The sequence below is a fragment of the Procambarus clarkii genome, chromosome 34, assembly GCF_040958095.1.
Source record: "Procambarus clarkii isolate CNS0578487 chromosome 34, FALCON_Pclarkii_2.0, whole genome shotgun sequence".
NCBI lineage: Eukaryota > Metazoa > Arthropoda > Malacostraca > Decapoda > Cambaridae > Procambarus > Procambarus clarkii.
Genome location: NC_091183.1, coordinates 32,220,563 through 32,244,441, shown reverse-complemented (window position 1 = coordinate 32,244,441; position 23,879 = coordinate 32,220,563). Strand labels below are relative to the sequence as shown.

The following is a 23,879-nucleotide window of genomic DNA, read 5'->3' as shown; positions in this document are numbered from 1 at the left end:
AACCGTTGTAGTGCTTTACCACTCCGTTAAAAAGTCAACTGTTAATTCGCTGCAAACACACACAGCGTAACGGTTCCTATTGTTACAACTTGTTATAAAGTTTTTTTTTTATGATGGGTTAGAAAGTTGTTAAAAGTTGTTCGAAAGTTATAGTATAGTCGTAGTTTCTTAAGGTATAGCAACGTCATAGTTTTGCGTGTGTTTTGCGTGTTTCGCGAGTGTTTCGTGCGTGTGTTTTGCCTTCCCCGAAACGTACGAACCTAAGCAACCCATCTAACCCATGTACAGACAACGTCATAATTACGGTGCTCTAATTATTACTAATACGTCTCTTTTTAAACGTACTGGGCGAGTCCGTATAAACAGCGACGCATTATCTGGGACCACTATAGGTGGCTGAGCACCACTATCAAATACACGCAACAATATTTTACCGCAAACAAACGCAAGAAACTTTGCTCTACTGCTTCTAAATTAACCTTGTTTTAACTCCGTCAGTTTCAGGATCCTAAAATTTCTGGCCATTAGGTGGAAACAGGCAATTACTGGTCACGACTGTGTGGAGGATTGGAAATTGGCGCTATATTACTGTTCTAGGGCTGTATATATACTCTGAGACGTGTGTAAACTGCTTCTCGTTGTAAGTATAGTTGAAGTTTACTTCAGTCATGAAACTTATTCAAGACTAAAGTGTACTTATTGGCTGGTCAGTAAGTAGTCAATAAGGTCTTTACTATCACGGTCTTTAAGACCGTGATAATATATATATATATATATATATATATATATATATATATATATATATATATATATATATATATATATATATATATATATGTTGTACCTAGTAGCCAGAACGTCGTACTCGGCCTGCTATGCAAGGCCCAATTTGCCTAATAAGCCAAGTTTTCCTGAATTAATATATTTTCTCAAATTTTTTTATTATGAAATGATAAAGCTACCCATTTCATTATGTATGAGGTCAATTTTTTTTTATTGGAGTTAAAATTAATGTAGATATATGACCGAACCTAACCAACCCAACCTAACCTAACCTAACCTATCTTTATAGGTTAGGTTAGGTTAGGTAGCCGAAAAAGTTAGGTTAGGTTAGGTTAGGTAGGTTAGGTAGATGAGAAACAATTAATTCATGAAAACTTGGCTTATTAGGCAAATCGGGCCTTGCATAGTAGGCTGAGAAGTGCGTTCTGGCTACTAGGTACGACATATATATATATATATATATATATATATATATATATATATATATATATATATATATATATATATATATATATATATATTCTAGTACTGGTATAACACCGTAAACAATGTTTTCCAGGTTGTTGGTTTTCACGAGTGTGAAAACCAATATCATCCAGTTTACATGTTCATTCAGTTTACTTCATGTTCATCCAGTTTACTGTATGCTCATCCAGTTTACTGCATGTTCATCCAGTTTACATGTTCATCCAATGACAAACTCGCTGATCTATCTATTCTCAGACCCCCTTACATATTTTTTTTTGAGGGGGGATCAATTAGTTGTCTCCAGCCTGTCCTGTGTTATTGGGACTAATATTGATCCATTTTTTAAGCACTTTTAATCCCGTCTCTCTCTTCTCACAACTGATTCTTGTGTTCCTGTTAGATGCTTCCAATTACACCAATTTCTTACTCAAGTTCGTCTAAGAACTTTCATGCGAGGTTCATTAAGACTTGTCGGTGCATCGATGGCTTCGCTTCTTACAGAATTGGTGTTCGATACCCGACGGTCCATTGGCCAGATTCACGAAGCAGTTACGCAAGTACTTACGAACGTGTACATCTTTCCTCAATCTTTGACGGCTTTGGTTACATTTATTAAACAGTTTCACAAGCATGAAAACTTGCCAATCAACTGTTGTTATTGTTATAAACAGCCTCCTGGTGCTTCCGAGCTCATTAACCGTTTAATAATTGTAAACAAAGCCGCCAAACATTGAGAAAAGATGTACATGTTCGTAAGTGCTTGCGTAACTGCTTCGTGAATCTGGCCCCAGGTGGCTGGGTTGTGTTCCTTCCCTCTGTCTGCCTGTCTCTACCCTTATCCTGTCCTAATATCCAGGTATATATACTATATATACTTGGTATATATAGTATATATATATACTATATATACCCATATATAGTATATTTATATACTATATATACTGCAGAGGTCAATTAAACATGTCAGTTGTTGAATGCCTCTTGTCAATCCCTCTGTCAATCGTAGCTCTTCTCTTACTCTCTGGCAGTTCCCCACTGTTTTGTCCAATATGGATATCATATATAATCCGAAGATTAATATGGATTATCCTAAGTCTCACAGGAGGTAGAGCGTCTTCGGAATCCACGTGGAGAGCTGTTATAATTCCGCAGCATTTAATAGATCTAGATCCTCGATACCACCTTTGTGGTACCTCCCATGTGGTTGGATCTCTAATTGAAGGGTATTGGAGAACATCCACCCATCCCAGTCTCTCACCTAGTCCCAGTCTTCGCTCGCTAGTAGTGTGTTAGCGAGCTGATTTTGTGCTGATACTGGGGTGATGAGCCTTCGCTTATTGTGAAGATTTAGATGTTATGTCGTTCTCATGCCGTTTGTCTCTTGATCTCCTATTGTGTGTGTGTCTGTACTCACCTAATTGTGTTTGCGGGGGTTGAGCTCTGGCTCTTTGGTCCCGCCTCTCAACTGTCAATCAACAGGTGTACAGATTCCTGAGCCTACTGGGCTCTATCATATCTACATTTGAAACTGTGTATGGAGTCAGCCTCCACCACATCACTTCCTAGTGCATTCCATTTACTAACTACCCTGACATTGAAAAAGTTCTTTCTATTGTCTCTGTGGCTCATTTGGGTACTCAGCTTCCTCAGTGTGTATGTGTGTGTGTGTGTGTGTGTGTCATTGTGTTTGCGTGCACACACAGATAAATTCACTTTTTTCTTCTATATTTCTAGCTATAGAATAATTGCTTATATAGCCACTAAGTTATTGTCTATAAAACTCCCACTAACGTCAAGATTATGTGCGCTATTTTCGTTATAGCTATATTTTCGATATAGCTATATTTTCGTTATAGCTATATTTTTTGTTTTATCTATATTTTCGCTATAACAATATTATTTCTATGTATAATATTCCTTACGAAGAGTACTTATCACTTCACTAATGATGAAAATCCTCTATCCATTTTCCTGCTGAACCTATTCTTTTCGGTAAAAAATTTAGTTGTCATAAATGCATTATATTAAACATCTCATTGCTCGAAACACGGGGCTTTGGAGCTAGCTCTCGACCCAACAAACACCAATAGTTCAACACGCGCACGAAACCATACACCAACATTTTCACTAAAAAACAGAAAAAACACCACTCTTGCACTCGCCCACGGGAAAACTGCCACATCAGAGTGCACAAGCGAGACCTTTAAAAGCACTCACGTTCACCAGCCTCCATCAACAAACCACCGTTATACTCTCCCGGCGAGCCTCTCTATTGTGAGCACCTTTCTACAGCGTCCTCACGTAGAGACAGTATACTGTCTCTGGTTCCTACCCTCCCCTGACGACACGGATCGCTGACACACCACGCTCGTATATTTCACTTCGGGTGGACGTAGGAGGGCTTCAGCTGGTGGGAGAAGGGCTTGTGGTAATGCGAAGGTTTGGTTGGGGCAAAAGATTTTCGGTAGGTGAAGGATTTCGGGTGTGTTGAGGGCTTTAGGTGGATTGAGGGCTTCGGGTGGGTTGAGGACTTCGAGTGGATTGAGGACTTCAAGTGGGTTGAGGGCTCCTGTTGGACGAAAGGCTTTGGGTGGGTTGAGGGCATCCGGTGGGTTGAGGACTTCGAGTGGGTTGAGGACTTCGAGTGGGTTGAGGATTTCGAGTGGGTTGAGTTTTCCTGGTGGACGAAGGGCTTTGGGTGGGTTGAGGGCATCCGGTGGGTTGAGGACTTCAAGTGGGTTGAGGACTTCGAGTGGATTGAGGACTTCGATTGGGTTGAGGGCTCCAGGTGGACGAAGGGCTTTGGGTAAGCTCAAGTCTTCGGGTTAGCGAAGGGCTTCATGTGGAAGCGGACTTCGGAAAGCCGAAGAAACAGCAGGTGAACGAAGTGTGCCAGGATCGTCAGCCCGTCTGCCACCACCGTCTGTCTCTTGATAATTTACCGCTGCCGGACATGGACTCCCTTGTGTATTTCTACAACACTTGTAGCAGTTTGCTGCTGTTGTAGACCACCGGACAATATTCTGTTTTATTGCTGCGTGAAATGCAACACTTTATTGCTCTGACGCCGATTATTGGAGGCTGTTGCATTGTTGCCAGACGTGTGATGCTCCGCTGCATTGCACGCTCGTCTCTCTATTGCACTGTTGCATGATATCATGATAACTCATTGTATCGTAGTCTCGTGTACGTGCGTGTAAGTGTGTGGCACTTTGCTTACGTATAAGTAATGCCATACTACTAATAGTTATGCGACATTTACTTAACGATGTGCTCATTTAGTGATGGAAATGTATTAAATGAATATTAATTAAAAATGTTTAATAAATTTATTCTGTACTTAATATCTGTCAGACGCGTTGCACTTGGAATATTTCATCAGCAATACAATTTATAAATTGTAATGTCACCTCGTTCTCTATTCTAATATACATAAATTATGACATTTTTTTGTGGAAAATTTAGAGGACTTTCATATCAACGCTTACCTATTTAAGATTGACCAGGTTAGGCTAGTGTCCTGGGTTCGAACCCCAGCGGTAAGGTAAAACTCAAAATTTGACTCTTTTTTTTACCAAGTCGTGAGAATATATTCAGAATAAATCTTAAATATTCAGAATAAATCTACACGTAACAGAAATATAATGATTCGCGGTAAAAAAATAATTATTTAACAAACATTAACACACCGCATATATTTACATTTACTTTATATATATAAGTTTATATTTAAACTTATAGTCTCTGTTCAGTTTATGATATAAAATTTTGCTAAAAATTTGTATCAATAACCATCCTTAACTCTACAATCACAACCACTAATAATCACCTTAAATACGTATAAAAGGAACACAATCTTCCATGCAAATATATTTTTCAGTCCATTTCCAGAGGGCCAGAAATCCTAGTCCATCTATTCAGCACGCAATTTTTCACCGTTTCTGCTGGAAAACAGCGACCAAAAATCTTTCTCCCTGATGTTTACGCTTCGCTGAGGCTACGATGTTCTTAGGTAATCTTCTGATAGAGTTGGAGAGGTGAGGGGGGGGGGGTAGGTGAGAGGGTGGGGGGGGGGGTTGTAGATGAGAGGGTGGGGGAGGGGTGGGGTGGGGGAGAGAGTTGTGGTGTTTTCCTGTGTGTAGGATGTGTGTTATCTTGTGTGGGGTGTGTGTTATCTTGTGTGGGGTGTGAGTTATCTTGTGTAGGATGTGTGTTATCTTGTGCAGGGTGTATGTGTTATCTTATGTAGGGTGTGTGTTATTTGGTGTACAGTGCTTATGTAGGATGTAAGTTATCTTGTATAGGGTGTGTGTTATCGTGTGTAGGATGGGTGTTATCTTGTGTAGACTGTGTGTTATCTTGTGTAGGGTGTCTGTTATCTGGTGTATGGTGATTGGGCACGTATAAAGGTGTATAAATGATAGCTGAAACAAGCATAAGGGATACGATTCAGTAAATAAAAAAAAAAAACACACAATTCGCTCTCTCTTTTCCTGTTTTTCCTGTCCTTTAACTTGCCCCTGTCCCACATCCGACTGTCTGAGAGGTAGTGAATGACTGAATAGGTAATTCACTCGTTAAAACTGATTGCCATATATTCTGCATTTAAAAACAGCTTTATAAAATGAACTTCAAGTGCCAGATGCATCGTTTGTTCATATCTTTCCACCCCCTCACCCCCCCATCACTCTCTACCTCTCTCTCTCTCTCTCTCTCTCTCTCTCTCTCTCTCTCTCTCTCTCTCTCTCTTCCTAGAAAAAGACAGCTTTTGAAAAGCAAAAAATATCGAATTCTCTTAATGAGTTTTAAGCGTTTGCGTATCATCTGTCGAGTGTGAATAAATCCCAGCACCCAGGGGAACATCCCAGCACCCAGGGGAACATCCCAGCACCCAGGAGAACATCCCAGCACCCAGGAGAACATCCCAGCACCCAGGAGCACACCCCAGCACCCAGGAGAACATCCCAGCACCTAGGAGAACATACCAGGACCTAGGAGAACATCTCAGCACCTAGGAGAACATCCCAGCACTCAGGAGAACATCCCAGCACCCAGGAGAACATCCCAGCACCTAGGAGAACATCCCAGCACTCAGGAGAACATCCCAGCACCCAGGAGAACATCCCAGCACCCAGGAGAACATCCCAGCACCTAGGAAAACATCCCAGCACTCAGGAGAACATCCCAGCATCCAGGAGAACATCCCAGCACCCAGGAGAACATCCCAGCACCCAGGAGAACATCCCAGCACTCAGGAGAACATCCCAGCAGCCAGGAGAACATCCCAGCACCCAGGAGAACATCCCAGCACCCAGGAGCATATCCCAGCCCCCAGAAGCACATCCCAGCACCCAGGAGTACACAATTTTACAACTTTGCACAACCCGGCCTCAAATCAAGTCCATTCCATCCAGCGGTCGACCCCAAAGAAGCTTTCATAAATTCTGACATTCTGTTCATTCAAAAGAGAACTTTTCTCAAATATAAATTAATGTTATAATATATTAGCATATTGTACATATTTAGGCATAGGTTAGGTTAGGTTAGGTTAGGTTAGGTTAGGTTAGGCATAGGTTAGGTTAGGTTAGGCATAGGTTAGGTTAGGTTAGGTTAGGCATAGGTTAGGTTAGATTAGGTTAGGTTAGGTTAGGTTAGGTTAGGCATAGGTTAGGTTAGGTTAGGTTAGGTTAGGTTAGGCATAGGTTAGGTTAGGTTAGGTTAGGTTAGGCATAGGTTAGGTTAGGTTAGGTTAGGTTAGGTTAGGTTAGGTTAGGCATAGGTTAGGTTAGGTTAGGTTAGGCATAGGTTAGGTTAGGTTAGGTTAGGTTAGGTTAGGTTAGGCATAGGTTAGGTTAGGTTAGGTTAGGTTAGGTTAGGCATAGGTTAGGTTAGGTTAGGTTAGGTTAGGTTAGGTTAGGCATAGGTTAGGTTAGGTTAGGTTAGGCATAGGTTAGGTTAGGTTAGGTTAGGTTAGGTTAGGTTAGTTTAGGCATAGGTTAGGTTAGGTTAGGTTAGGTTAGGTTAGGTTAGGTTAGGTTAGGCATAGGTTAGGTTAGGTTAGGTTAGGTTAGGTTAGGTTAGGTTAGGTTAGGCATAGGTTAGGTTAGGTTAGGCATAGGTTAGGTTAGGTTAGGTTAGGTTAGGTTAGGTTAGGTTAGGTTAGGTAAGGTTAGGCATAGGTTAGGTTAGGTTAGGTTAGGCATAGGTTAGGTTAGGTTAGGTTAGGCATAGGTTAGGTTAGGTTAGGTTAGGTTAGGTTAGGCATAGGTTAGGTTAGGTTAGGTTAGGTTAGGTTAGGTTAGGTTAGGTTAGGTTAGGTTAGGTTGGGTTAGGTTAGGTTAGGTTAGGTTAGGTTAGGTGTTTAGGTTCCGAAGGCGATTATTTGTATTTGTATTACGTGGGTGAAGTATTTACAGCGTTGGGGTTCCAACAAAAGTCGTCAGTGAAACACTTCTTCCTGAAGTGTTCGGATGTCAGCAGTTGTGTGTCGTGTGTAAACCGTTTTTCATTCATAAACATGGGAGGGTTTAGCGGGTGCATGGAATGGACTTTGGTTCTTTGTTTGGAGGACAATCCAAAATCCAGGCTACTTTGCGAAATCCCTGGATTTTTACTCTCGGGGTTCGTTCTCGACTCACACTCGGGAAATCTGGGTTCGAATCCCGGGTGGGACAGAAATGATTAAGCGCGTTTCCAATCACCTAATGCCTCCTGTTCACCTAGCAGCAAACAGGCACCCATATTTATATATATGCACTGGCTACCTGTCTCCCCCCTCACAACACAATTATTTAAATTATTATATATTATAAACAAAGCAAGTAACGAGGTAATTAATCAATCAACCAAGTTCTAGGTAACGAACTCGTTAATTGTTACCGCCGTTGCGAGCTCAAGCCGTTATCTCTGTTAATGCGTCTGAGAACGTAGCATAACTATCGCGATAACAGAACGCTGGCACTGTGCCTGTGAACGCCGGGTAAAAAACGCACCAGTTTGTGTGAACGACATTGCTTCCCCCCTCCCCCACTAACAACTCCCCCCCCCCCCCGTCTTGCTAACAATGTGAACTTTTGTTCATGCCTTCTCGATAAAAGTTATATTGAAATGTTTAAACGTCGACTGGTTTCACTTCTCTTTATCTCCCATTTTGTTATCGTATTTCTTTTTGTCTCTCATTATCTCTTTCTCATTCTAGATTTTATTTTTTTATTTTTTTTACACGTGTAAAAAGTAGAGTAAGAGTAGATTTGCTGGGCGGTAGAGTGACGGTCTCACTTCATGCAAGTCAACGTTCAATCCCCGACTGTCCACAAGTGGTTGGGCACCATCCCTTCTCGTCCCCATCCCAAATCCTTATCCTAATCCCTTCCAAGTGCTATATAGTCGTAATGGCTTGGTGCTTTCCCCCCTGATAGTTCCCTTCCCATTCCTTCTCACACTCCTGTTAACAGACTGAGAGAATTTACTTTTTATACCCTTCTCCTGTCTCTTACTCTCTCTCCCTCTCTCTCTCTCTGTCTCTGTCTCTCTCTCTGTCTCTGTCTCTCTCTCTGTCTCTCTCTCTCTCTGTCTCTGTCTCTCTCTCTGTCTCTCTCTCTCTCTCTCTCTCTCTCTCTCTCTCTCTCTCTCTCTCTCTCTCTCTCTCTCTCTCTCTCTCTCTCTCTCTCTCTCTCTCTCTAGGTTAAGAGGGCTGTCAGCAGCGACAAATATGATTCATGACGCCTCCGTTTCTGTAAAACAAAGAACACGAATCTTTAAATTAATCTTCTGTCCTCGGCGCTGCCAACGTCAGTGTTAGAGGTTTTATTGGAGCTGCGCGAATCTGGTGCAGAGAGAGAGGGAGGGAGGGAGGGAGAGAAACTACGTGAAGGAGAGAGAGAGAGAGAGACAATATGAGAGAGACAGAGAGAGAGACAGAGAGAGAGACAGAGAGAGAGAGAGAGAGAGAGAGAGAGAGAGAGAGAGAGAGAGAGAGAGAGAGAGAGAGAGAGAGAGACAGAGAGAGAGACAGAGACAGAGAGAGAGAGAGACAGAGAAACTACGTGAAGGAGAGAGAGAGAGAGACAATATGAAGGAGAGAGAGACAATATGAGAGAGACAGAGAGAGAGACAGAGAGAGCGAGAGATAGAGAGAGAGAGAGAGAGAGAGAGAGAGAGAGAGAGAGAGAGAGAGAGAGAGAGAGAGAGAGAGAGAGAGAGAGAGAGAGAGAGAGAGAGAGAGAGAGAGAGAGAGAGAGAGGGACAGGGAGAGAGACAACATGAAGTACGTGGATGGAAAATAGGCAGAAAGAGAAAAGAAAACGGGGAGCAAAACATATATTTAAAGACGCAAGAAAAAAAGGGGAGATTAAGGAAAAATTGGGAATGGCACAATTAATGAAATAGTGGGAAAGAGAGGAAGTAAGAGGAAGTAAATAGAAGAAAACGAAGTAGAAGAGAGAGAAAGGCGGAAGAAAAGTTATTAAATGAAAATTGGAGGATGTGGAGGTGATGTGCTTCGGATTCATAGTCCTGAGGTTCCAGGTTCGATCCCCGGTGGAGGCGGAGACAAATGGGCGAAAAGTCTCTTTCACCCTGATGCTCCTGTTACCTAGCAGTAAATCGGTACCTGGGAGTTAGACAGCTGCTACGGGCTGGGCTGCTTCCTGCGGGATGTGTAACAAAAAAGGAGGCCTACTCGAGGACCGGGCCGCGGGGACGCTAAGCCCCGGAATCACCTCAAGATAACCCCAAGAAGAAGGTCCCACTCAATTTTCTTCCGAGGGTGTATCATGTTTAGACGAGACACAGAAGGCACCGAGTTTGGGTTTCGATGAATTGTTTAAACCGTAGGCTAGACATTATATATATATATATATATATATATATATATATATATATATATATATATATATATATATATATACATATATATATATATATATATATTAGTATATTTTGGTAGCAGTCTTTCCTGTAGACATATTTTATTAAATATGACCGAAAAAGTAAGATTAATAATTCTAACACGAATTTTCTCAATCTTTCGTACATTATGCTTCACTGTTGGAGGTAAATCAAAAATCACTTCTCCAAAATTCATTTTTATTTCTAGTCTGACGCGACACGGGCGCGTTTCGTAAAACTTATTACATTTTCAAAGACTTCACAAATACACAACTGATTAGAACTTGCATTTCCCTGATTTTATATCTACTTTTGAGTGAGGTGGGAAGGGTGATGTGGCATTACATTTGAGTGAGGTGGGAAGGATGATGTGGCATTAGAGGATATTAATAGGGTATTAAAAGTATCAACACAAGACAGAACACGAAACAATGGATATTGAATAGAAGTGTTTGTAGAAAGCCTATTGGTCCATATTTCTTGATGCTTCTATATTGGAGCGGAGTCTTGAGGTGGGTAGAATATAGTTGTGCAATAATTGGCTGTTGATTGCTGGTGTTGACTTCTTGATGTGTAGTGCCTCGCAAACGTCAAGCCGCCTGCTATCGCTGTATCTATCGATGATTTCTGTGTTGTTTACTAGGATTTCTCTGGCGATGGTTTGGTTATGGGAAGAGATTATATGTTCCTTAATGGAGCCCTGTTGTTTATGCATCGTTAAACGCCTAGAAAGAGATGTTGTTGTCTTGCCTATATACTGGGTTTTTTGGAGCTTACAGTCCCCAAGTGGGCATTTGAAGGCATAGACGACGTTAGTCTCTTTTAAAGCGTTCTGTTTCGTGTCTGGAGAGTTTCTCATGAGTAGGCTGGCCGTTTTTCTGGTTTTATAGTAAATCGTCAGTTGTATCTTCTGATTTTTGTCTGTAGGGATAACGTTTCTATTAACAATATCTTTCAGGACCCTTTCCTCTGTTTTATGAGCTGTGGAAAAGAAGTTCCTGTAAAATAGTCTAATAGGGGGTATAGGTGTTGTGTTAGTTGTCTCTTCAGAGGTTGCATGGCTTTTCACTTTCCTTCTTATGATGTCTTCGATGAAACCATTGGAGAAGCCGTTATTGACTAGAACCTGCCTTACCCTACAGAGTTCTTCGTCGACTTGCTTCCATTCTGAGCTGTGGCTGAGAGCACGGTCGACGTATGCGTTAACAACACTCCTCTTGTACCTGTCAGGGCAGTCGCTGTTGGCATTTAGGCACATTCCTATGTTTGTTTCCTTTGTGTAGACTGCAGTGTGGAAACCTCCGCCCTTTTCCATGACTGTTACATCTAGAAAAGGCAGCTTCCCATCCTTTTCCGTCTCGTAAGTGAAACGCAGCACGGAACTCTGCTCAAATGCCTCCTTCAGCTCCTGCAGATGTCTGACATCAGGTACCTGTGTAAAAATGTCGTCAACATACCTGCAGTATATGGCCGGTTTCAAGTTCATGTCGACTAAGACTTTTTGCTCGATGGTACCCATGTAGAAGTTTGCAAACAGGACACCTAGGGGAGAACCCATAGCGACCCCATCTACTTGCTTATACATATGCCCATCCGGGCTCAAGAAGGGTGCCTCTTTAGTACAAGCTTGGAGTAGTTTCCTCAGAATACTTTCTGGCATGTCAAGAGGAGTACAGGCTGGATCACGATACACTCTGTCGGCTCTGAAAAGCCATGCAACCTCTGAAGAGACAACTAACACAACACCTATACCCCCTATTAGACTATTTTACAGGAACTTCTTTTCCACAGCTCATAAAACAGAGGAAAGGGTCCTGAAAGATATTGTTAATAGAAACGTTATCCCTACAGACAAAAATCAGAAGATACAACTGACGATTTACTATAAAACCAGAAAAACGGCCAGCCTACTCATGAGAAACTCTCCAGACATGAAACAGAACGCTTTAAAAGAGACTAACGTCGTCTATGCCTTCAAATGCCCACTTGGGGACTGTAAGCTCCAAAAAACCCAGTATATAGGCAAGACAACAACATCTCTTTCTAGGCGTTTAACGATGCATAAACAACAGGGCTCCATTAAGGAACATATAATCTCTTCCCATAACCAAACCATCGCCAGAGAAATCCTAGTAAACAACACAGAAATCATCGATAGATACAGCGATAGCAGGCGGCTTGACGTTTGCGAGGCACTACACATCAAGAAGTCAACACCAGCAATCAACAGCCAATTATTGCACAACTATATTCTACCCACCTCAAGACTCCGCTCCAATATAGAAGCATCAAGAAATATGGACCAATAGGCTTTCTACAAACACTTCTATTCAATATCCATTGTTTCGTGTTCTGTCTTGTGTTGATACTTTTAATACCCTATTAATATCCTCTAATGCCACATCATCCTTCCCACCTCACTCAAATGTAATGCCACATCACCCTTCCCACCTCACTCAAAAGTAGATATAAAATCAGGGAAATGCAAGTTCTAATCAGTTGTGTATTTGTGAAGTCTTTGAAAATGTAATAAGTTTTACGAAACGCGCCCGTGTCGCGTCAGACTAGAAATAAAAATGAATTTTGGAGAAGTGATTTTTGATTTACCTCCAACAGTGAAGCATAATGTACGAAAGATTGAGAAAATTCGTGTTAGAATTATTAATCTTACTTTTTCGGTCATATTTAATAAAATATATATATATATATATATATATATATATATATATATATATATATATGCATATATATATATATATATATATATATATATATATATATATATATATATATATATATATATATATATATATATATATATGCATATATATATATATATATATATATATATATATATATATATATATATATATATATATATATATATATGTCGTACCTAGTAGCCAGAACGCACTTTTCAGCCTACTATGCAAGGCCCGATTTGCCTAATAAGCCAAGTTTTCATGAAATAATTGTTTTTCGACTACCTAACCTACCTAACCAAACCTAACATAACTTTTTCGGCTACCTAACCTAACCTAACCTATAAAGATAGGTTAGGTTAGGTTAGGTAGGGTTGGTTAGGTTCGGTCATATATCTACGTTAATTTTAACTCCAATAAAAAAAATTGACCTCATACATAATGAAATGGGTAGCTTTATCATCTCATGAGAAAAAAATTAGAGAAAATATATTAATTCAGGAAAACTTGGCTTATTAGGCAAATCGGGCCTTGCATAGTAGGCTGAGAAGTGCGTTCTGGCTACTAGGTACGACATATATATATATATATATATATATATATATATATATATATATATATATATATATATATATATATATATATATATATATATATATATATATATATATATATATATATATATATGAAGACCTGCAATTGCCTCTATTCTTATGTTCACATATATATTGTAATGGTCTTATTTGGTTCCATGTTTCAACCAGTATAGGGGGTTGCATATTGCAACTAGGGAAAGGGGGGGGGGTACATTCTGCAACCAGTTAAGGGGGGGTGAATGTTGCAACCATTTAAGGGGGTGGCTGGTGCAGTCTCCTGCAAGCTAGCAGGCAAATGTTTACGAGGGTGACATCAGTATTCTCTCAGGACATTTTATACACGAAAATATACTGATGGAAGTCAACTAACCTTACCATTGGGGCTTTTACGGAACTTTGAGGACCGATATAGCATGATTATCTTGTGCCGGGCATGGGTACGGCTGTTTCTTGGGTACGGTTGATTCTGGGGTACGGCTGTTTCTGGGGTACGGCTGTTTCTTGGGTACGGCTGTTTCTTGGGTACGGCTGTTTCTTGGGTACGGCTGATTCTTGGGTACGGCTGTTTCTGGGGTACGGCTGTTTCTTGGGTACGGCTGTTTCTTGGGTACGGCTGTTTCTGGGGTACGACCTGTTTCTGGGGTACGGCTGATTCTATTTTCTTTATCGTGTATACTTATTCATACCGGAAGCAAGCGTTGGAAAATAGTGGTTTACGGTATTCGTTTGATTATACATGTGGCAAACATGAGGCATGCAGGCTTCATGAAAATGCTTATTTATACATGAGCATATTTCATGAATAAATCCATAAATCCATAAAATTACATAAATATAAATCCTTAAATACTTAAACCGTATACATAAATTTCATGTATATTTCATACCCAAAATCTTGCCTAAATAATCATTCGTACACAAACACCAACACACACACAAACCCTACTTTGGGGGTCTGGTAGCTGAGGGAACAGCGTGCGGGGCTCGTAATCCTGTGGCCCGGGTTCGATTCCCGGACTAGCCGGAAACAGATGGGCAGAGTTTCTTTCACCCTGATGGCCCCTGTTATCTAGCAGTTAATAGGTACCCGGAAGTTAGACAGTTGTTATGGGCTGCTTCCTGGGTGTGTGTGTCTGTGCGTTAAGAAAAAAAATTAGTTAGTAGTTAGTAACAGTTGACTGATTGACAGTTGAGAGGCGGGCCGTAAGAGCCGAGCTCAACCCCCGCAAGCACAACGTGGTGAATACAACTAGGTGAATACACACTGCTTCAGAAATGAGCAAATGATTAGCTAGAAAAATACACACCCACACACACACACACACACACACACACACAGTAGTAGATATGATAGATATGATAGAGCCCAGTAGGCTCAGGAATTTGTACACCAGTTGATTGACAGTTGAGAGGCGGGACCAAAGAGCCAAAGCTCAACCCCCGCAAGCACAAATAGGTGAGTACAAATAGGTGAGTATACACACACACTCAAAAAGCTAGGTGAGTACAACTAGGTGAGTACACACACACACACAAACACGCACAGACAGGAGCAAAACAGACTAAACTCCCTAAAACAGGAAAAAGAAGTATGATCTTGGAATTTATATAACAGCAAACATTGCCTCCGACCACCACTTCAGCGAGATAACGCCTGTAGCGTTAACGAAATTAACTAACGCCCGAATACCTTTCAGGTAACTAGATAAAGAGGCCTTCAGGATAGCTCCCTTGCTATCCTCTTCTTATTCCTATTACTATCTCCTTCGGTGGTTATAATAGGAGCTGCCTCGTATGGGCCAATAGGCCTGCTGCAGTTCTCATTACTACTATCCCCTACACCTGACTTTCCTCCTCAGCTCTCTCTTGCCTATTTAATGCCTGTCCCTACCTGTCCTCATCACAATCGACTTGAGAATGGTCCAGGACGGACCGAAACGTCGTCGTCCCTTCAATTTCTAGTGTGTGGTCTGGTCAACATACTTCAGCCACGTTATTGTGACTCATCGCCTGCCTTCAGGAAATGATATACCACGTAAGTAAGACGAGTGCTTGATTATCCAGCCCCCCAACCGGACTCCTCACACGAAGAGAGTAAAGCCAGAGAAAGTTTTGAAGAATGAGATAAGACAGTTCCCAGAATTCTGCGAGAACTCAACCTCGCAAAGCCGGAGGAAATAAGAAACAAGAGATACGATAACACTACGTCACGTACTGATGAGAAGGGAAAGAGTGGACGAAGGTACTGATGGGAAGGGAAAGAGTGGACGAAGGTACTGATGGGAAGGGAAAGAGTGGACGAAGGTACTGATGGAGGAAGAGTGGACGAAGGTACTGATGGGAAGGGAAAGAGTGGACGAAGGTACTGATGGGAAGGGAAAGAGTGGACGAAGGTACTGATGGGAAGGGAAAGAGTGGACGAAGGTACTGATGGGAAGGGAAAGAGTGGACGAAGGTACTGATGGGAAGGGAAAGAGTGGACGAAGGTACTGATGGGAAGGGAAAGAGTGGACGAAGGTACTGATGGGAAGGGAAAGAGTGGACGAAGGTACTGATGGGAAGGGAAAGAGTGGACGAAGGTACTGATGGGAAGGGAAAGAGTGGACGAAGGTACTGATGGGAAGGGAAAGAGTGGACGAAGGTACTGATGGGAAGGGAAAGAGTGGACGAAGGTACTGATGGGAAGGGAAAGAGTGGACGAAGGTACTGATGGGAAGGGAAAGAGTGGACGAAGGTACTGATGGGAAGGGAAAGAGTGGACGAAGGTACTGATGGGAAGGGAAAGAGTGGACGAAGGTACTGATGGGAAGGGAAAGAGTGGACGAAGGTACTGATGGGAAGGGAAAGAGTGGACGAAGGTACTGATGGGAAGGGAAAGAGTGGACGAAGGTACTGATGGGAAGGGAAAGAGTGGACGAAGGTACTGATGGGAAGGGAAAGAGTGGACGAAGGTACTGATGGGAAGGGAAAGAGTGGACGAAGGTACTGATGGGAAGGGAAAGAGTGGACGAAGGTACTGATGGGAAGGGAAAGAGTGGACGAAGGTACTGATGGGAAGGGAAAGAGTGGACGAAGGTACTGATGGGAAGGGAAAGAGTGGACGAAGGTACTGATGGGAAGGGAAAGAGTGGACAAAGGTACTGATGGGAAGGGAAAGAGTGGACAAAGGTACTGATGGGAAGGGAAAGAGTGGACAAAGGTACTGATGGGAAGGGAAAGAGTGGACAAAGGTACTGATGGGAAGGGAAAGAGTGGACAAAGGTACTGATGGGAAGGGAAAGAGTGGACAAAGGTACTGATGGGAAGGGAAAGAGTGGACAAAGGTACTGATGGGAAGGGAAAGAGTGGACAAAGGTACTGATGGGAAGGGAAAGAGTGGACAAAGGTACTGATGGGAAGGGAAAGAGTGGACAAAGGTACTGATGGGAAGGGAAAGAGTGGACAAAGGTACTGATGGGAAGGGAAAGAGTGGACAAAGGTACTGATGGGAAGGGAAAGAGTGGACAAAGGTACTGATGGGAAGGGAAAGAGTGGACAAAGGTACTGATGGGAAGGGAAAGAGTGGACAAAGGTACTGATGGGAAGGGAAAGAGTGGACAAAGGTACTGATGGGAAGGGAAAGAGTGGACAAAGGTACTGATGGGAAGGGAAAGAGTGGACAAAGGTACTGATGGGAAGGGAAAGAGTGGACAAAGGTACTGATGGGAAGGGAAAGAGTGGACAAAGGTACTGATGGGAAGGGAAAGAGTGGACAAAGGTACTGATGGGAAGGGAAAGAGTGGACAAAGGTACTGATGGGAAGGGAAAGAGTGGACAAAGGTACTGATGGGAAGGGAAAGAGTGGACAAAGGTACTGATGGGAAGGGAAAGAGTGGACAAAGGTACTGATGGGAAGGGAAAGAGTGGACAAAGGTACTGATGGGAAGGGAAAGAGTGGACAAAGGTACTGATGGGAAGGGAAAGAGTGGACAAAGGTACTGATGGGAAGGGAAAGAGTGGACAAAGGTACTGATGGGAAGGGAAAGAGTGGACAAAGGTACTGATGGGAAGGGAAAGAGTGGACAAAGGTACTGATGGGAAGGGAAAGAGTGGACAAAGGTACTGATGGGAAGGGAAAGAGTGGACAAAGGTACTGATGGGAAGGGAAAGAGTGGACAAAGGTACTGATGGGAAGGGAAAGAGTGGACAAAGGTACTGATGGGAAGGGAAAGAGTGGACAAAGGTACTGATGGGAAGGGAAAGAGTGGACAAAGGTACTGATGGGAAGGGAAAGAGTGGACAAAGGTACTGATGGGAAGGGAAAGAGTGGACAAAGGTACTGATGGGAAGGGAAAGAGTGGACAAAGGTACTGATGGGAAGGGAAAGAGTGGACAAAGGTACTGATGGGAAGGGAAAGAGTGGACAAAGGTACTGATGGGAAGGGAAAGAGTGGACAAAGGTACTGATGGGAAGGGAAAGAGTGGACAAAGGTACTGATGGGAAGGGAAAGAGTGGACAAAGGTACTGATGGGAAGGGAAAGAGTGGACAAAGGTACTGATGGGAAGGGAAAGAGTGGACAAAGGTACTGATGGGAAGGGAAAGAGTGGACAAAGGTACTGATGGGAAGGGAAAGAGTGGACAAAGGTACTGATGGGAAGGGAAAGAGTGGACAAAGGTACTGATGGGAAGGGAAAGAGTGGACAAAGGTACTGATGGGAAGGGAAAGAGTGGACAAAGGTACTGATGGGAAGGGAAAGAGTGGACAAAGGTACTGATGGGAAGGGAAAGAGTGGACAAAGGTACTGATGGGAAGGGAAAGAGTGGACAAAGGTACTGATGGGAAGGGAAAGAGTGGACAAAGGTACTGATGGGAAGGGAAAGAGTGGACAAAGGTACTGATGGGAAGGGAAAGAGTGGACAAAGGTACTGATGGGAAGGGAAAGAGTGGACAAAGGTACTGATGGGAAGGGAAAGAGTGGACAAAGGTACTGATGGGAAGGGAAAGAGTGGACAAAGGTACTGATGGGAAGGGAAAGAGTGGACAAAGGTACTGATGGGAAGGGAAAGAGTGGACAAAGGTACTGATGGGAAGGGAAAGAGTGGACAAAGGTACTGATGGGAAGGGAAAGAGTGGACAAAGGTACTGATGGGAAGGGAAAGAGTGGACAAAGGTACTGATGGGAAGGGAAAGAGTGGACAAAGGTACTGATGGGAAGGGAAAGAGTGGACAAAGGTACTGATGGGAAGGGAAAGAGTGGACAAAGGTACTGATGGGAAGGGAAAGAGTGGACAAAGGTACTGATGGGAAGGGAAAGAGTGGACAAAGGTACTGATGGGAAGGGAAAGAGTGGACAAAGGTACTGATGGGAAGGGAAAGAGTGGACAAAGGGGACAATGCTCAAAGTGAGAAAGGTGGAACAGACGAGACAGGAGGAAACTGTGAGGAAAAAAACACACTAAAAATCCAAAATGTTAATGCTGATTTACTTCATAATAGAGCAAATAATGTCAAACAAAGAAAGACTTAAATCCCGCTGAGGTAATCATGCATTATATGAGGTAATTATGAACAGAAAGCGCTGAACCAGTTTGGCAATGAATGAACTTCAGAAGCAAACACCTGTGTTATATATATTATATTGAGATGATTTCAGGGCTTAGCATCCCCGCGGCCCGGTCCTCGACTAGGCCTCCTTTTTGTTACACCCCACCCCCCAGGAAGCAGCCCGTAGCAGCTGTCTATCTCCCAGTTACCTATTTACTGCTAGGTGAACAGGGGGCATCAGGGTAAAAGAAACTCTGCCCATTTTGTTTCCGTCTCCCCCGGGGATCGAACCCGGAACCTCAGGACTACGAATCTGAAGCGCTGTCCACTCAGCTGTCACCAAGAAGAGTTGTTTATAAAAAAAACATGACCTAAGTCTACACAAAATATTCTCTAAGTAGCTGAGGCTGCTACAGTAGTGAGAGACATTAATCATGGCCAAACTGACTGAGAAATAATGATCTAGAGCGATGAGGAAGAAAAGACTGTAGAAGAGGCGTAATGATGAAGAGGATGATGTATAGTGCATAAAGAGGATGATGAAGTAGATAATGACGGTCTCAGAGAGAGATATTGGTAGATAACATCCTAAAATGAAGGACCAGAGTCACAGAGAATTTCAGAAGCATTTTTTTTAGTATTTTTACAGAATAAAATCCTGGAAAGAACTATCCTGGGACAGAAAACTAAAAGGAACAACAAAACATGATATAATAAAGTACGTAATGAACTCAAAAAACTTAAGGAAAGATTAAGACCTCTTCTAAGACACAAAATAGCCAAGAAGAGCATTAGCCCACAGCATGCCAGGCAATACCTGAAGAAAACAAAAGCACAAGAACATGTCAGAACTATAGAGAACACAGATGGAAAATCACCATTAATATCAAATGAGAAAAAACGAGTATGTAGGAATAAATTGAGAGGCGAGTGAAATATTAGAGATTAACATAGCAACCAAAGACAAGGAGAGAGAGAGAGAGAGAGAGAGAGAGAGAGAGAGAGAGAGAGAGAGAGAGAGAGAGAGAGAGAGAGAGAGAGAGAGAGAGAGAGAGAGAAAGAGAGAGAGAGAGAGAGACAGAGAGAGAGAGAGAGAGAGAGAGAAAGAGAGTAATGACTCCATAGTCTCACCAGGAGAAAAATATCTGTGCATAACCAAGTAGTCAGAAAAGACAAAGAAAGAGAGGAATAACACACAGAGAATGATAATAAAATATGAAAATGCTCGAAATTAAAATGGTATTTAAGCTTTCAAGGAAGAATCTGATCTGCCATTAGACATAAAAAAAAAATCCTAGAAAAATCAGCCAGTTCTCCCCTTCACCAGAAAGACACACTGGAATAGAAGTAATAACAACAATAAAACAATTAGACGAATCAGGTCTTTTTCCCGTCACTCCGAGATGAGTGCATCCTGCAAACGTTGCCAGAGAAGTGAAATTCTCTTGCAGCATTGCCAGACTAGCAGTATTCCTTTGCTTCACTGTCAGACAGATGTTTAACAGTTCGCTGGAACGCAGTACTTAATATTTTTATCTGTTGCGTCGCAGTCATTATGTTCCACATTTTATTTTACACAGTATAAGAGAGAATGCTGGAAGGGATATGCTGGAAGAGAGAGAGAGAGATAGAGATGCTGCAGGAGAAATTCTGGAATGGGGATGCTGGAAGACAGATGTTTGTAGCTGCTGTAATGGAAATGCTGGAAGATGGTTGCTGGATCTACAGGAATAGAGATGCTTAGAGGCACGAGACGAGCTCACCTAACAATGTCTGAACCTTGATTGACTAGACTATTATCTTGCAAATGGACGATATTGTCCTGTATTTCTATCATACGAGTAGCTGCCACACTCATACTGAATCTTCGCACGGCTCTAAATTTAGTGTTGCAGGCTATTACAAATTAGCCTGCATATTACATATTATAAAATATTACAAAATAATTACAAAATAATTATTTTTATTTCCAGAAGTATGAAATTCAAAATACGTCATAGGCCCAAAGTTAATTTATTTTTATATCTTTCAGTGCAAGAAGCGAGACCGGCGGACCACCAACCAGTCCAAGTGGACGCATAATTCTGCAATGTTGCAGGAGGTCGGTAAATTGAAATCAACACACAAGGATGAAAACTATCTTTTAGATGAACAATGAACAGGTGCAACAAAAACATCAGGAGGGAACATTATGAACAGCATCACCAGTGGAAACAAATCAAACAGATAAGAACAGCGTGAGAATTAGACATGCAGCGTGTGGATACAATAGAGCGATAAGGAATAAAGATAAAAAAACAGGAAAAAATAGAGTTGCTCTCAGAATATAGAGCAGATATATAACCAGGTGAATAAACGCAGGAAGTTAAGATAATTACCAGCAGAAAGCCCTAAGTCATTACAACAATACAGAACAAACGAGTAGAAGAAAAATAGAGATTGTCAGAGAATGAAGAGAATAACCCCACTCAGGGAATAAAGACTGAACATAAAGGAGAGACAAAGAGAATGAGGACACAGACTAATACCACAGTGGATGAGAGAGAGAAAGGTGAGACAGCTGGTTAACGCTTTCACTAACGACAGCCGTAGTGATCCGTGGAAATTTAGGAATGCAGGGGGGGGGGGGGAAAGCTCTCTATATGCTCTCTGCCTCTCTGTGGATAAATTGGATATGGATAATTGGGGAACGCAGTTATCCGAAGCCTCGCTGGCTGGCAGTCGTTCAACAGGATTTTATTTACAGATCAGTAGTTCTTTTTTTGCTTTGTTTTATCGCAGCTGTGAAATGATTTGTCCTCCTACAGTGAAGATGAGACACATAATACTTTACTACAGCGAGAGTGAGATATACAACACTTTACTACAGCGAGAGTGAGACACACCTTGGTTCTCATTTTGAATGAGTGGTTCTGATCTCCGGAACTTGGGGGGCGGTGCTCCCCTAACCCCCCACAAGCTTAAAATATCTTGGCCTTGTAGTGATCTCTGAGTGGCTCAATTTGAACTTGATTTTTGTCAATATTAAGAAAGGCTTTTAGGGGGTTCTTAAAGCTGCAGTACTGTCTCACTGCTAGCCGGTACAGGCTCAGGACTTCCTTGTACTGCCTGAGTACTTCCCGGTACTGGCTGAGTACTGCCTCAGTAATTTTATGGTTCTACGGAAGTACTAACTGGCTGGTACGATAGAAGCAGTTCCCGAAATACTAGTTGTTATGCTAGTACTTCCTTGGTACCTCGGTACCACCCAGGAGCTATATTATATATATATATATATATATATATATATATATATATATATATATATATATATATATATATATATATATATATATATATATATATATATATATATATATACATATGTCTATATGTGTGTCTTCTGGGATATCAACGGGGGTTATCTTAAGATAATTTCGGGGCTTAGCGTCCCTGCGGCCCGGTCCTCGACCAGGCCTCCTTTTTGTTACACACCCCCAGGAAGCAGCCCGTAGCAGCTGTCTAACTCCCAGGTACCTATTTGCTACTAAGTTAACAGGAGCATCAGGGGTGAAAGAAATTCTGCCCATTTGCTTCCCCCTCCGCCGGGGATCGAACCCAAGACCTTAGGACCATGAATCCCGAGCGCTGTCTACTCAGCCGTCGGGTCCAATACAAGCCGTCAGGGATGTACAAGTTGGATCCCGATAAGCTCATTCATCATTCCACTATTGTCACCCACGGGCATGATAGAGCCTGGTGATATTATCTATCTATCTATCTGTATCCTGGTGGGTTGGGGGAGGGGGGAAGGAGCGATCCACGACCATCAAAATATCGTGTCCAGGGGCCCCCCTTCCGGCCGTCCCGACCACCACAGCGACACACCGTTCGTTTATTTAACGTACAGTAAAGGGGATGAGTAATGGGCTGGCTGGCAGGTGAAGCTTTATCCGGATTATAAACTTTGTTGAGTAAGATCTGCAGCAGTTGTAACACCGTGACTTTATTGGCTCGCTTGAGGGGGGGGGGGGGGGAGTGGAGGGGACTTTACTGCTCCACTTTATGGGGGGATTTGATTTTTATTTTGCTTCAAAAAATAAAAATGCCGAATCTTGAATGCTCTGCTGGACGCATGATGCTCTATTGTACCGCTGACAGCACTGAGATAATATATTTTGTGTTTTCGTAATTCGTTGCGTTATTGACCGTAATTCGTTGCGTTATTGACCGTAATTCGTTGCGTTATTGAATAATAATTCTTTGCGTTATTATTTGTTAATTATTCCCCCTAGAGGGGGGAATTGTCAGGGGAAAAGCACCAAGCTATTGCGACTATATAGCACTGGGAAGGGGTCAGGGTAAGAATTTGGGATGGGACGGGGGAAAAGGAATGGTGCCCAACAACTTGTGGACGGTCGGGGGATTGAACGCCGACCTGCATGAAGCGAGACCATCGCTCTACCGTCCAACCCAAGTGGTTCGATATAGCACTTGGTGGCTTCGCTGCCCCATATACCATATATCAGCGTTAATTTATTTGACAAGAATTTCTTGCTCTGTTCCACCACTTTTCTCATTTCACTATTTCTATACAATAAACTATATTGTATTAATCATGTCTTAAAGAATGAGTGCAAAGTGGTTGCATGTGTGATGATGTATTCTGCTAGAGGACACTTGCCAGAGTACTCAAATGCAATTTACATAACAACAGTCTACTGAAAGGAGACAAACATTATATTCTTAGGAGACCGACCGTTGGGTCACTGCCAGATCCCTGTGATAGCAATCTTGCACAGCTGTCAAGCGTGCACGCCTTCTTGCACGTGCTGGTTATTAAATGCACGACGCATCTGTCATAAAGTACGATGCAAGTGTCAGGCGGAATGACACTGTTGAATGAGACACACAAAAATACGATACTAGCGCCAGA

The 23,879-nt window shown here is 42.3% G+C and overlaps 1 protein-coding gene across 1 annotated transcript in view; it reads left to right on the top strand.

Moving 5' to 3' along the window:
- LOC138371043 (uncharacterized) overlaps positions 1-4,061 on the top strand; it is a 14,414-nt gene extending 10,353 nt beyond the window's left edge. The window contains exon 2 of the mRNA XM_069335686.1: positions 3,720-4,061. Coding sequence (XP_069191787.1) covers positions 3,720-4,061 — 342 coding nt within the window. The remainder of the gene's footprint in view (positions 1-3,719) is intronic.
- The last annotated feature ends 19,818 nt before the right edge of the window (positions 4,062-23,879 follow it).